Source organism: Pristiophorus japonicus, chromosome 12 (assembly GCF_044704955.1).
Source record: "Pristiophorus japonicus isolate sPriJap1 chromosome 12, sPriJap1.hap1, whole genome shotgun sequence".
Lineage (NCBI taxonomy): Eukaryota > Metazoa > Chordata > Chondrichthyes > Pristiophoridae > Pristiophorus > Pristiophorus japonicus.
In genome coordinates, this window is record NC_091988.1 from 30,787,520 (window position 1) to 30,802,838 (window position 15,319).

The 15,319-nt window shown below is 41.2% G+C and overlaps 1 protein-coding gene, 1 non-coding gene and 1 pseudogene across 7 annotated transcripts in view; all 3 read right to left on the reverse strand.

Moving 5' to 3' along the window:
* slmapa (sarcolemma associated protein a) overlaps window positions 1–15,319 on the reverse strand; it is a 242,193-nt gene that overhangs the window by 68,728 nt on the left and 158,146 nt on the right. For 5 of the 6 annotated variants that reach the window (XM_070895261.1, XM_070895266.1, XM_070895264.1 and 2 more), the window contains one exon: window positions 4,380–4,427. In XM_070895261.1, the coding sequence (XP_070751362.1) occupies window positions 4,380–4,427 (48 nt within the window). The remainder of the gene's footprint in view (window positions 1–4,379; window positions 4,428–15,319) is intronic. The other variant, XM_070895262.1, reaches the window with a different exon arrangement.
* Window positions 8,106–8,303, reverse strand: LOC139277709 (U2 spliceosomal RNA). The gene has a single exon (XR_011596130.1). It is a non-coding gene; the product is annotated as a U2 spliceosomal RNA (small nuclear RNA).
* LOC139277823 (U2 spliceosomal RNA) lies at window positions 8,438–8,672 on the reverse strand (annotated as a pseudogene).

Consider the following 15,319-nt stretch of genomic DNA (forward strand, 5'->3'; position numbering starts at 1 on the left):
AGACAAAGAAGAGATTTTCCTAATTCTATTTGCATTTATAGTTCAACTACAAATAATTCTCTAATACTTGATATTTATATACAATGCTTAACGGACTGCAGGGGTTTTATCCCTGAACATAATTAGTACATTTCATTTGACACAAAGATTTTCCTAAAACATTTCCTCAGTCATCACTTTCATATCTTTTAAAATAGACTTCCAATTTTAAATTTTTTGCAGCAACACTTCAAATGTTTTTGTAAAGTGCTATGTACCAATTCCTGAAATTCTGAAATACAAATACTGATTCTGGAACCATTGGTAGTATTAAGTGGTTTTGAACACAGGATACAAATCATCACAGAAGATATGAAAATCTAGAATACTGCATTTAATTCTATGGTTATTAACATGCCTCATCCCAAACGTTGATTATTTACTTTGACACGAGTTCAAGTTAAAAATTGTTTAATGGGTGTACGTTTATAAATCTGTTGGGGGGGGGGGGGGGAGGGGGAAGAGAATGTGGAGGAGTTTAGACGAACTTGTATCAATTTAGTCCATTGGATGTAAAATTCTAACATTCCTGAAAAAAGATCTAACAAACATTCGTGACTCCCATGTCAATTTCAAAAATGCATATATACACAATTACATTTTTCTCTCATCCCAGGGAAAGTACTGTTACGGTCTAGTGCTTATATTGACTTTTGATTGGATCGTTCCCTGACAATGCAAACTTATGTACTGGTTTTCATAATTTGTATTATGTTCATCTGCACTTTTAGGATGTTGTGTCAACAAGTGCCATAAACATCACCCACCAGCCCTGGCACAAACATCAATCACCCACAGAAACATGAAAAAACCCTGAACTCTTGAGCAAAGAATTTTTAATCTCAACAGCTTAAATGAGCTGGACCACATCAAGCGCGATTGGGCTTTACTCTCTTCTGTCAAAACCACTCACCATGCCATGATTATCCTGGAGAGCAAAGATAACTCCCCAGCATTTTTCTCCACTACGAACCATCTCTTAAAATACCTCTGCCCTGCCCACTGTTCAGAGTCAACTACATTCTTGGAGCTCATGGACTTCTACGTCACTATGATTTAGGCCATCTGTTCAGCTGCCAATACTGCTTCCCCCTTTCCCACCAAGCCAAACCTTCTCCCAGGTTCTTCCCTGTCCTAGCCCCACGTTTTTCTCTGGTTTCTTTCGTGTCTCCCTAGATGCTCTTTTTGAGGTCATTTTACCCACGAGACCCACCTATTGCCCCTTGACCCCATTCCCACTAAATTGCTGACTACCTAGCTTCCGTTGTTAGAAATTAGGATACTTAAAATATATGGTTATGCAAATGAAATTGTGGCATGAATAACACTGTGTTTACATTATTGTATTGGAGCGCGAGACAAGTATGGGGTTAATATATAAAAGTTATGTTTTACTGGGACTGCTTAAGTTATGTTTTCCTGGAAAATAAGTATGAGATGTGGTGTATTTGGATTTCCAGAAGGCACTTGATAAGGTGCCACATAAGAGATTACCACACAAGATAAAAGCTCACAGGGTTGGGGGTAATATATTAGCATGGATAGAGGATTGGCTAACTAACAGACAACAAAGAGTCAGGATAAATGGGTAATTTTCCAGTTGGCAAACAGTGACTAGTGGGGTGCCGCAGGGATCGGTGCTGGATCCTCACTATATATAATCTATATTAATGACTTAGATGAAGGGACCGAGTGTAATGTAGCCAAGTTTGCTGATGATACAAAGATGGGTGGAAAAGCAAATTGTGAGGGGGACACAAAACATCTGCAAAGGGATATAGACAGGCTAAGTGAGTGGGCAAAAATTTGGCAGATGGAGTATAATGTGGGAAAGTGTGAGGTTATCCACTTTGGCAGAAATAATAGAAAAGCAAATTATAATTTAAATGGAGAAAAATTGCAAAGTCCTGCAGTACAAAGAGACCTGGGGATCTTTGTGCATGAAACACAAAAAGTTAGTATGCAGGTACAGCATATAATCAGGAAGGCAAATGGAATATTGGTTTTTATTGCAAAGAATATAAAGGGGATAGAGAAGTCCTGCTACAACTGTACAGGGTATGGGTGAGGCCACATCTAGAGTACTGCGTACAGTTTTGGTCTCCATATTTAAAGGAAGGTTTTACTTGCATTGGAGGCTGTCCAGAGAAGGTTCACTTAGTTGCTTCCGGAGATGAGGGGGTTGACTTATGAGGATAGCTTGAGCCTATACACATTGGAGTTCAGAAGAATGAGAGGTGATCTTATTGAAATTTATAAGATAATGAGGGGGCTCGACAAGGTGGATGCAGAGAGGATATTTCCACTCGTGGGGAAATTAAAACTAGGGGACATAGTCTCAGAATAAGGGGCCGCCCATTTAAAACTGAGATGAGGAGGAATTTCTTCTGAGGGTTGTAAATCTATGGAATTCACTGCCCCAGAGAGCTGTGGAGGCTGGGTCACTGAATATATTTAAGGCGGAGATAGACAGATTTTTGAGCGATAAGGGAGTAAAGGGTTATGGGAACGGGCAAGGAAGTGGAGCTGAGTCCATGATCAGATCAGCCATGATCTTATTGAATGGCGGAGCAGGCTCGAGGGGCCAAATGGCCTATTTATGTTATGTTCGATAAGAGGAATTCAGATGGATTGGCCTTCAGAATGTAGGAAAAGCATGATCTCTTTGGAGAGGGTTTTCATATGCAAGTTTAGACAAAGAACTTGACATACCATTGGGCACCTTGTTTTAAGGGGAACTTCGATAGGTTAAATTGACTTGTCAATATTCTACCCCAGGTCCACCCATAAAAAATAGAAGACCTGAAAAGCTCTCAGCACAGACAGTGGAGTGAGAGCTCCTGAGGGTGGATGTATGCTGATTTCGGTTCAACATTCCTGGGCAGTTCAGAAAGGGCTCCTGAGAGTGGATCTAATGCTGATGTCGGTCTAACACTCTTGGATAGTTCAGAAAGAGAGAGGAAGAAGAGTGGTTTGTGTACGCTGGCCATCTGTCCAATCGGGGCCAGTACCAGCTACCTGTCACAGTCGTATGTTTTTGCTGTATAACTAGTGTGTTATATTCGGCCTTAAACTTCGATTAAACACACTATACCCACAATATTGATTACAGTCAATGCTGATTATTTGAAAGACCAGAGATAATCTAATCTCAACACCCTTCCTGGCCCTAATGCTAGCTTACATTGCGAGTGGTTCCCTTTCCTCAGGTATCGTCTCCCTCCCTTTCAAAACTGCCATCATCACATGCTCCTTAAAAAACCCACCCTCTATTCTCCTGTCCTTGAAAACTAGTGCCTCACTAGTATTGAAAGTGTTGTTGCCTCCCAAATCCATGCTCATCTTTCTCTTAACTCCATGCTGGAATCTCACCCATCAAATTTGTGTTCCTGCTATAAAACTGAAAGTCCTAACGAAAGTCACAAATGGCCTCCTCTGTGACCATGATGCATTATCCCTCTCTGACCTCTCTGCAGACGACTTGGTCGATCACACCATCTCCGCCAACATCTTGCCTCCTTTGTCCAGCTCAGTGGGATTGCCCTTATTTGGCTCTACCGTGATCCATCCAACTGTAGTCAGAACATTTCCAGCAATAGTTTATCTTCCACTGATCAGACTGTACTTTAACTACTGTGTACAGTTCAAGTCTCCAACAAACAAGACACATTTAAGTGCTAGAGGCAGTGCAGAGATATGGCACAAGGCTGATCCCTAATGTTAAAAGGTCTAAGTTATGATGTCTGAGTTACGAGAAATTTGGAGTTTTCAGCCTTGAAATTTTGTGTCTGAGATGTGATCTTATTGAAGTCTGTAAGAAGTTGAGGGAATAGAAATGGTAAATCCAGAATGCGACTTTTGCAATTTAATTGAAAGTAATTCAAAGGAATATAGGTTCAAACTCGTAAAGGGTAAACTTAGGAATGATGTCAGCAAAGCCTTCTTCACACAAAACAGTGATCAATATACAAACAAACTCTTTGGATGATTGATGGAGGCAAATACTTGGAATATTTTAAGAAACAATTGGATAATGGAATGGGGGGGAACTTTAGGATCTTTCTGGATAGATGAACTAACACGAGTTTAATTGTCTTTCTCATCCACAACTATCTTGTGATTTACTGTCTGATGTGCTATATTTATAACGAATGCAAAATAACTGATGTCAAAAGTTATTGCTACCAGTTTCTGTGAAATTCACATTCTCATTACAATTGAGAAAAAACTCAAACCACGAAACAAAATTAAAGATAAAACGTTAGCTATGTCAGTAATTTACAACAGTCGTCGAGTGCCCTGTTCTAGTTGAAACATGAAATATAATGAACATTACAAACCTTTCAATAGCTTAGCTTCTTCTGTGACTTTGGTATGATGGTCTTCTGCTATAAAAAAAAATCAATATTATAAAAATCTTAAAAGGGGCAACACAATAATGCATTGATACAATAATGCACTGCATTTGTTTCGCTGGATTAGAGAGGTACATTTTGTGATCTCATTCAGGTACTCTTTTCCCCTTCAGAAAAGCAAAATCTGCTTAAAAATGCCACGAGTAAAGGTTTTGCAATGTCACCTCTCATTTGAGGGTAGTGCATATTGAATGGTAATGAACTACATAGAAATAAAACTGAAGATTTATGTTACAGATACCCGATTACAATATAAACCACGACCAAAATCAGCAGATTAAATTTCCCAATTATCAGAATCTTGCCAGAATCACTGAAATTACAGCACAGGAGGCCATTCAATCATGTAAGCCGGTGCAAGTGTGAGCTCTTTAATGGGAGCCATCAATTCGCGTTCCATTTCCACATCCTTTCCCCATATCCTGTTATATATTCCATTTTTAAATATTAATCCAATTCTCTTTCAAATTATGTTAAAGTCTCACTTCAGTAGTCACTTTTGATGAAGCATTCCATGTTCTAATAACCTCTTAAAAAAAATCTTCAAAATTTCCCCTTTGTTCTAAGTCGCTGTCCTCCATTATGGATTCAATGACGATGGAAACAATCACCCTTGCAAAAATATGAATAATTTTATAAACCTCTATTAGATCCCACTTCAACTGCACCAAATTTGAAAACTTTTCTTCATAATCACAATCTCTCATTCCTGGTACAATTTTAATGAATCTTCACTGTATGTTTTACATTGTAGTAATACGCTTCCTGTAATGCATTGCCTGGAATTACACATAATATTCCAATGCAGCCAAACCAATCTCTTTTGCTACTTTTCATTCAATGCTTTGTGACAAAAAAAAGAGAACCATTTTGTGCAGTCTTAGATTCATAGCTGTCCCTTTAATTCAGTCACAAGGCAGAGTTTAAAAACCAGCTGTTACCAGTCTAACTATATACATATAATGCAGTTTAATTGGTTGTCTCGAAGGCTTGAGGGAGAAGCCAGGTAACATTTAAACACACATATGCTGTGTGAGTTGCTCAGTTATGTGTATGACATGCACGTTTTGAACAATAAGGGAGTCAAGGGTTATGGGGAGAGGGCGGGGAAGTGGAGTTGAGGCCAAGATCAGATCAGCCATGATCTTATCAAATGGCAGAGCAGACTTGAGGGGCCAAATAGCCTACTCCTGCTCCTATTTCTTATGTTATGACTGACAGTTTCTTTTGAATCTAGCAGAGAGGTATTCAAATTCAGGCAGCTTTGGAAACTGTTTTGGGTGTATCTAACAAGCTGACTTGTAGGGTGGAACCTTCAGAGAAAGACAGGTCAGATTATTTAAAGACTGCAAGAAGAAAATATGCAAACAACAAAAAGATTAATTACATAGAACTTAGAGCCCAAGAACAGGCCATTCGGCTCAACTGGTCTATGCCGGGGTATATGCTCTACATGAGCCTCCTCCCAATGGACTTCATTTAATCCCATTAACATACCCTTCCATTCCCTTCTTTCGCATGTACTTATCGAGCTTCCTCTTAAATGCATCTATCTATGCTATTAGCCTCAACTACTTCATGAGGCCTGACCAGTTTATAAAAGGTTTAGCACAACTTCCTTGCTTTTGTACTCTATGATTCGATTTATAAACCCAAGGATTCCATATGCTTTTTTTTTTAAAAACAGCCTTTTCAATTTGTCCTGCCACCTTCAAAGATTTGCGTACAAACATACCCAGGTTTCTCTGGTCCTGCACCCCCCTTAAAATTGTACCATTTAGTTCATGTTGCCTCTCCTCATTCTTCCTACCAAAATGTATCACTTCACATTTCTCTGCGTTAAATTTCAATTGTCATGTGTCTCCCCATGTCACCGGTCTGTCTATATGCTCCTGAAGTTGGTTACTATTGTTTACTACATTTGAGTTTTGTGTTATCTGCAAACTTTTAAATTATGCCTTGCATACCCAAGTCCAGGTCATTAGTGTGTATTAAAAAGCACAGTGGTCCGAATACCAACCCCTGGGGACCACTGCATACTTCCCTCCAGTCTGAAAAGCAACCATTCCCCACTACTCTGCTTTCTGTCCCCGAGCCAATTTCGTTACTACACCGCCAGTGTCCCTTTCATCCGTGGGATTTAATTTAGCTAACAAGTCTATTATGAAGTATTATGATTATTCTCTCATGTTTCAGCAAAAGTGGGCACCCATGAAATAGACAGCCAGAAACAAGTTCCCAGTCAACACTACTTAGTCTTTGAGACGTGCATGCAACTTTAAGTTCTAGGATAAATCTCCTGTATTTTATTGCACTACAAGGCATCAGCAGTAAGCAGTGCCACCCCTTCCCCATACCAAAACAAGGCACCTTCTTCAAAAAAGTGCAGGAACTTAATAAACGTTCTAATTCAAAGCAACTTACTGCCCTGATGAGAACTCATGAGGCAATGTATAATGCCTTGGGATCTTAGGACATAAAATCCTTCATCGAGGCATCCATGATGATCGTCTCCCAACATTTGGTAAAATAAATAAGTAAACTTCCACTGGACTGATATCTTAGAGAAGTCCAGCAGTAATGGACAAAGAAAAAAAAAAGAGACTGTTCTTTGAAAGAGATGGGGAAAGGGGAGGGGGGAAAGAGAGTGTATGCTGACGAATGCCATTAAAACAGAACTCTAATTGAGAAGAAACCCAAGTTAATCCTGGGATACATAGGTGGTTTGTTTTAAGAACAATCAGAAAAGGTGTCAGGGCAACTGGAGATGGGCAATAAACGCCGGCCTCACCAGCGACACCCACGTCTTGATTAAATTTAATAATGATTTCTTTAACCTTTGTGCAAACTGCAGGTTATGCAAATATGTCCTTGCTAAAGCATTAAGACTCTGTCATTTCAATCTCTAAGTCTTACCTGAACATCTCAAATAAAATTCAACTGCAATAACCAGCTTGCCAAGTGAAATAATATACTTTTAGGGTTGGTGTAAAAACTTGAAAACCCACACTGAAGATGTTGTTCACACCTTGAAGCTTTCTTTTAAGCATGGAACCTAAATTCAAAAATTTAGTTGAGAAGGAGCTGTGTGAACCAAGTTAAGCTGGACAAATCAGTACGCCTCACTCAATAATACCACATAACTCGAGACAATTGCTTCAGACTGCATCAGGGTCTTAACACACTGACAACCAGCGTGGAACCAGTGGCCAGAGTGCAGAACCACGTGGTTAAACTTTGGTGAAACTGTGACAAACTATGAGGATCCCCCTACCTTTTCCGCAGCCATGCAAATTATTATAGAATGTTGCTTGACTGACATCTCTTTCCTGGAATGCTCTCGAGAGGATTCCCTGCATATTTTTGTTCCATCTGACCTTGAGCTGGAGATACCAACATGCAAGGACTTCCTTTTAAAAAAAAAAAAATTCTTGGGAAATGGGCATCGCTGGAAAGGATTTATTGTCCATCCCCAGTTGCACCGAGACAGTGGAGGTGGGCCTTCTCACTGCAATCCATGTTTGTATTTTTTTTTATAATAAAAAATTCGTAGCCAATCGTTCCAATTCTTTGTCAAATCACAAACGCCAGAGGTCACCTTGCACATGCCAAGGATCACTCTGCGCCAATGCTCTTAGCCAAAAGGCCTAGAGCCACTGCACCGTTCCTGGAAGTACTGCAATACCAGGTTCGTGCCATGGAGGTGGATGGGTCAGGTCCCCCACCCACCTCCTGTTTCCAAAAATGCAAGCATATACCTTCCTGACCAGGGAGAAACCACCCGGAGGTCATGGTGGCTGGTCAGAAACGGTACTACACTTGATCTTAGCCAAAAGGCCGAGAAGCGGCCATGTTTGTATTTTTTTTTTTTTTTTAATTCGTAGCCAATCGTTTCCAATTCTTTGTCAAATCACAAACGCCAGAGGTCACCTTGCACATGCCAAGGATCACTCTGCGCCAATGCTCTTAGCCAAAAGGCCTAGAGCCACTGCACCGTTCCTGGAAGTACTGCAATACCAGGTTCGTGCCATGGAGGTGGATGGGTCAGGTCCCCCACACACCTCCGTGGAGGTGGATGGGTCAAACCTCCCCACCCACCTCCTGTTTCCAAAAATGCAAGCATATACCTTCCTGACCAGGGAGGAACCACCCTGGGGTCATGGTGGCTGGTCAGAAACGGTACTACACTTGATCTTAGCCAAAGTTTAACACAACTAAATGGCTTGCTGGGCCACTTCAGAGGGAAGTTAAGAGTGAATCATGTTGGTGTGGCACTGGAGTTACATATAGGTTAGACTGGGTAAGGATTTCAGATTTCTTCACCTGAAGGACATTAATGAACGAGTTGTTTTTTATGACAATCTGACAGCTTCATGGTCATATTTACTTTATTTTCAGTTTAAAAAAAATGCAAACTGTGAAACTGCCATGGTTGAATTTGAACTGATCTTCTCCAGATTATTAGACCAGGCCTCTGGATTACTAAGTCCAGTAACACTACCGTATTTGCACTTGAAGAAATTGGGCATCCTTATCATGCAAATAAGTTTCAGCTAACAAACTGGTCTTATGGCGCACTCTGCTAATTTAAAATCAGGCTTCACACTTGCCGGGTGTCACAAGATAGGGTAGGGATGTGTTATGGTTTCAGGCACCGAGAAGGATCTGTGACATTCCAAGTTTCAAAAGCAGGAATGAGCATCAACTGGAGCCTGAGGATGACTCAACATCTCTCAAATCAACTGAAGCATAGAAGCATCAAGCAAGAAAATTGCCATTAATTAACAAGCAAAATTGAAACTTGATAGATACTTTTAGAAGTCGCTTATGGAACTACTGTTTTAATAAATAGATTGATTGTATTCGAAGTCTTGTTTGCTAATGCACTTCCCATCAGGTAACACTTGCATCCTGCGACACACTCCTGTCCCAATTAAACTTGCCGATCCATTTACTAACCTCTCCATGGCTGGTTTCAGGATAGGTGGACGCAACTGCTTAGTAACTTTTGAGACCTCTCAGCTATATCTGGAGAGAGGTTGGGCAGTACTACAGCCAGTGTCACAAGACAATTTAGGCAAGTGTTAAGGGCTTTGGGTACCACCTGTGTTGGTGGTCTTAAAATCAAGCCAGAGACCCAAAGCTACCTGCTCCCCCTCCACCATGATCGGTATCCCCATCCCTGGCCACTGTTGCCTGCCTCCCTCCCCCACATCCCCTTAGCATTGAGGACACTCGGAGGGTCAAAGGTTACTTGGGAAAATTTACATTTTATCGACAGCTTCATTTTTATTTTACACACAGTTTTTCTGAGGTCTTTGCTAAGAAAACCTTTATAACAAACCTCCAACGTCACAACTGGATTACTGCCATCAATGAGCAAGAGACCAGCTCAAGGTCTGAACGCATGAGAATTAGTTAAAAGGGTTTCCTTAGTGACACGCAGAAACATGTAATTTAAAATAAATATTCAGCTGTATTTAAAGTCATACAAAAGGACGAACGAGCATTTATATAGCGCTTTTAACAACCTCAGGACATCCCAAAGCATTTCACAGCCACTGAAATACTTTTGAAGTGTAGTCACTGTTGTAATGTTGGGACATGTGGCAGCTAATTTGAGCATAGGAAGGTCCCACAAACAGCAATGAGATAATGACCAGATAATCTGTTTGTGTGATGTTAGAAACATAGAAACATAGAAAATAGGTGCAGGCGTAGGCCATTCGGCCCTTCTAGCCTGCACCGCCATTCAATGAGTTCATGGCTGAACATGCAACTTCAGTACCCCATTCCTGCTTTCTCACCATACCCCTTGATTCCCCTAGTAGTAAGGACTTCATCTAACTCCTTTTTGAATATATTTAGTGAATTGGCCTCAACAACTTTCTGTGGTAGAGAATTCCACAGGTTCACCACTCTCTGGGTGAAGAAATTCCTCCTCATCTCGGTCCTAAATGGCTTCCCCCTTATCCTTAGACTGTGTCCCCTGGTTCTGGACTTCCCCAACATTGGGAACATTCTTCCTGCATCTAACCTGTCGAAACCCGTCAGAATTTTAAACGTTTCTATGAGGTCCCCTCTCATTCTTCTGAACTCCAGTGAATACAAGCCCAGTTGATCCAGTCTTTCTTGATAGGTCAGTCCCGCCATCCCGGGAATCAGTCTGGTGAACCTTCGCTGCACTCCCTCAATAGAAAGAATGTCCTTCCTCAGGTTAGGAGACCAAAACTGTACACAATACTCCAGGTGTGGCCTCACCAAGGCCCTGTACAATTGTAGCAACACCTCCCTGCCCTTGTACTCAAATCCCCTCGCTATGAAGGCCAACATGCCATTTGCTTTCTTAACCGCCTGCTGTACCTGCATGCCAACCTTCAATGACTGATGTACCATGACACCCAGGTCTCTTTGCACCTGCCCTTTTCCTAATCTGTCACCATTCAGATAATAGTCTGTCTCTCTGTTTTTACCACCAAAGTGGATAACCTCACATTTATCCACATTATACTTCATCTGCCATGCATTTGCCCACTCACCTAACCTATCCAAGTCGCTCTGCAGCCTCATAGAATCCTCCTCGCAGCTCACACTGCCACCCAACTTAGTGTCATCCGCAAATTTGGAGATACTACATTTAATCCCCTCGTCTAAATCATTAATGTACAGTGTAAACAGCTGGGGCCCCAGCACAGAACCTTGCGGTACCCCACTAGTCACTGCCTGCCATTCTGAAAAGTACCCATTTACTCCTACTCTTTGCTTCCTGTCTGACAACCAGTTCTCAATCCATGTCAGCACACTACCCCCAATCCCATGTGCTTTAACTTTGCACATTAATCTCTTGTGTGGGACCTTGTCGAAAGCCTTCTGAAAGTCCAAATATACCACATCAACTGGTTCTCCCTTGTCCACTCTACTGGAAACATCCTCAAAAAATTCCAGAAGATTTGTCAAGCATGATTTCCCTTTCACAAATCCATGCTGACTTGGACCTATCATATTACCTCTTTCCAAATGCACTGCAATGACATCCTTAATAATTGATTCCATCATTTTACCCACTACCGATGTCAGGCTGACCGGTCTGTAATTCCCTGTTTTCTCTCTCCCTCCTTTTTTAAAAAGTGGGGTTACATTGGCTACCCTCAACTCCATAGGAACTGATCCAGAGTCAATGGAATGTTGGAAAATGACTGTCAATGCATCCACTATTTCCAAGGCCACCTCCTTAAGTACTCTGGGATGCAGTCCATCAGGCCCTGGGGATTTATCGGCCTTCAATCCCATCAATTTCCCCAACACAATTTCCCGACTAATAAGGATTTCCCTCAGTTTCTCCTCCTGACTAGACCCTCCGACCCCTTTTATATCCGGAAGGTTGTTTGTGTCCTCCTCAGTGAATACCGAACCAAAGTACTTGTTCAATTGGTCCGCCATTTCTTTGTTCCCCGTTATGACTTCCCCTGATTCTGACTGCAGGGGACCTACGTTTGTCTTTACTAACCTTTTTCTCTTTACATATCTATAGAAACTTTTGCAATCCGTCTTAATGTTCCCTGCAAGCTTCTTCTCGTACTCCATTTTCCCTGCCCTAATCAAACCCTTTGTCCTCCTCTGCTGAGTTCTAAATTTCTCCCAGTCCCCGGGTTCTCTGCTATTTCTGGCCAATTTGTATGCCACTTCCTTGGCTTTAATGCTATCCCTGATTTCCCTTGATAGCCACGGTTGAGCCACCTTCCCTTTTTTATTTTTACGACAGACAGGAATGTACAATTGTTGTAGTTCATCCATGCGGTCTCTAAATGTCTGCCATTGCCCATCCACAGTCAACCCCTTCAGTATCATTCGCCAATCTATCCTAGCCAATTCACGCCTCATACCTTCAAAGTTACCCTTCTTTAAGTTCTGGACCATGGTCTCTGAATTAACTGTTTCATTCTCCATCCTAATGCAGAATTCCACCATATTATGGTCACTCTTCCCCAAGGGGCCTCGCACAACGAGATTGCTAATTAATCCTCTCTCATTACACAACACCCAGTCTAAGATGGCCTCCCCCCTAGTTGGTTCCTCGACATATTGGTCTAAAAAACCATCCCTTATGCACTCCAGGAAATCCTCCTCTACCGTATTGCTTCCAGTTTGGTTAACCCAATCTATGTGCATATTAAAGTCACCCATTATAACTGCTGCACCTTTATTGCACGCACCTCTAATTTCATGTTTGATGCCCTCCCCAACATCACTACTACTGTTTGGAGGTCTGTACACAACTCCCACTAACGTTTTTTGTCCTTTGGTATTCTGCAGCTCTACCCATATGTTGGTTGGGGTATAAATATCGGCCAGGATCCTGGGAGAACTCCCTTGCTCTTCTTTGAATAGTGCCATAGGATCTTTTACGTCCATCTGAGGGGGCAGACGGGACCTCGGACAGTGCGGCACTCGCTCAGTGCTGCACTGAAGTGTCAAGCTGAATTATGTGCTCAAGTCTCTGGAATGGGCCTTCAACTCACTACCTTCTTATTCAGAGGTGAGAATGCTACCGTTGAGCCAAGGCTGACACCAATACAGGTTTGCCATGTCATTCCAGAGAAATCTTTTTTAAGAAAGCTCTCCTCATTACCCACAACTGGAGTCCCTTATGCCAAGCATCGATGTCTTTCATCAGCACTTTTGTGCAATCCAGCATCTGAATGTTCTCCCATCCCTGACATTTCCCAAATCTACTCTTGCACCACTGTCACATCCAAACAACCCTTTCTCATTCCTAACAGACTCTCAGTACTTCCCACATCCCGAAACCCGTCTTGGTTTTTGCACACACTGGCACCTTCTAATGTTCTCATATCCAACAATCCTGCTCCCAAACCCCCAAAACATTAAACTCCTCGCTACTGCAGCTGCTACATCCTACCTCGTACCATCTCATCTCTGAGACATAAGGTTTTGGGTTCAAGGCCCACTTCAGAGACTTTAGCACATAACCCAGGCTGACATTTCAGTGCTGTACTGAGGGTGTGCTGCGCTGTCTGAAGTGGTATCTTTTGGATGAGACATTAAACCGAGGCTCTGTCTGCCCTCTCAGGTGGATGTTAAAGATTCCATCGCACTATCTTGAAGAGGAGCAGGGGAATTCTCCCTGATGTCCTGTCAAATACTGATCCCTCAATCAATATCTGGTCACAATCTCATTGTTGTTTGTGGTCCCTTGTATACAAAAATGGACAGCACATTGCCTGCACTGCAGCAGTGCCTACACTTCAAGAGAGTGCTTCATTGGCTGTAAAGCACTTTGGGATGTCCTGAGGTTGTGAAAGGCGCTCTATTAATGAAACTTCTTCCCTGCCATATTCTGCTATATTTTGGGAGTTTATATAAAAAAAGACAAAATTAACTAGATAGTTAAACAAACTTTGGAGAGTTAAGCTAGGATTTGCAGATACCAAGCAAATATGCACATTGTCAAAGAATGTCCAGAAAGATCACAAACACACCTGTGGTACTCTAACAAGGTGCAATTAACTTAATTGCAACAAAGCAGTAGTCCCGATATTATATTGTACATAAGATTGCATACAACAGTATACCCTGCAATTCTCAGGGCATAAGGTAGTATTATTAAATTACACTGATTTACAATCTTAACCCTGGAAGCTTATCAAATGACAACTCCCAAGGGAACTAACCAAAGAAAAGGCAAGTAATTAACTTCTTGTTCATGTAGCAACAGTCAGCTGCTGTCCTGCAACAGGCTTCACGGTCTGATTAAATTTTAAAGTGTCTCCAATGATTCAATGGGAAGATATAGCACAGACTGTGCTGGTCACAGATTTAATCCATAATATGTGCAAAGTTATATCAGTCTCAGCGCTACAATTGATCTCTACTTTTGGAGGTGAAACTGCAAATCACCAGTGATTATTGCTCCTTATTGCTATTAAGTGATTCAGACTAGAAAGTGCTCATGTGTGAATGTCAGCTGAGGATAGAAGCAGGCTTGGCATTTTCATCAAATTGAGTAGCCTTCCGACATTGACTGTCTAGGCTTGTACACAAAGAATGGCCACTTGGTTCTTGAGAGAGCAGTCATCTAGGGAACGACATCGATCATGAGTCACTGCCTTGGAGAGAAGGGGCAATATTGCAGAAACTAAACTTTTTGACAGCTGCAAATTAGAATTGTAAAAATTGGTGCCTCGAACAGTGCAGTAGTTAATATCTGTAAAGTGATTACCACCATGAACCACTACACATAGCATGATAATTGCTACTCCATTGGCCCCACCCACATAATTTCTGCAGATGACACAAAGACATTTAGTAATAAGGTTGTCACAGGAGGCATTAGCACATGAAATTCTCTTTGAATATTTAACCATGTGCTATAATCCATTCAAACTCTAATGTCACATACTGTATCAGACATTGTTCCTTTAATTTAATTCAGTCGGGTATACTTATCAAATATTGCTTGTTTTATTTTTAAATGGTTCCTCTGATGTAATATTTTATGAATGCTAGATGTAGTTATAAAAATAATCATGTTTCCTTCATTTCCATTAAATACATGAAATATGGAACACATACAGTAGATACAGAAGTATGGAATTATTTTTGTAAACCTTCTGCCTCATCAACATGCACACCAGATCTTGCCTTATTAAGGCTTACTTTCAATACCATTCGTCATTGTTTCAACATGCTCTTAAAATAGCAACGGGAAGTTATTCAGGAAATGTTTTTCTCCTAAAAAGTTGATTAAATTGTGACAAAAATCAGCCCACAATACATTGAGTTTATCGGTTTCTTGAGCATTCCTTTTTTGGTCAAGAGCTAAAACTAGGAATTTGAAAATAGCA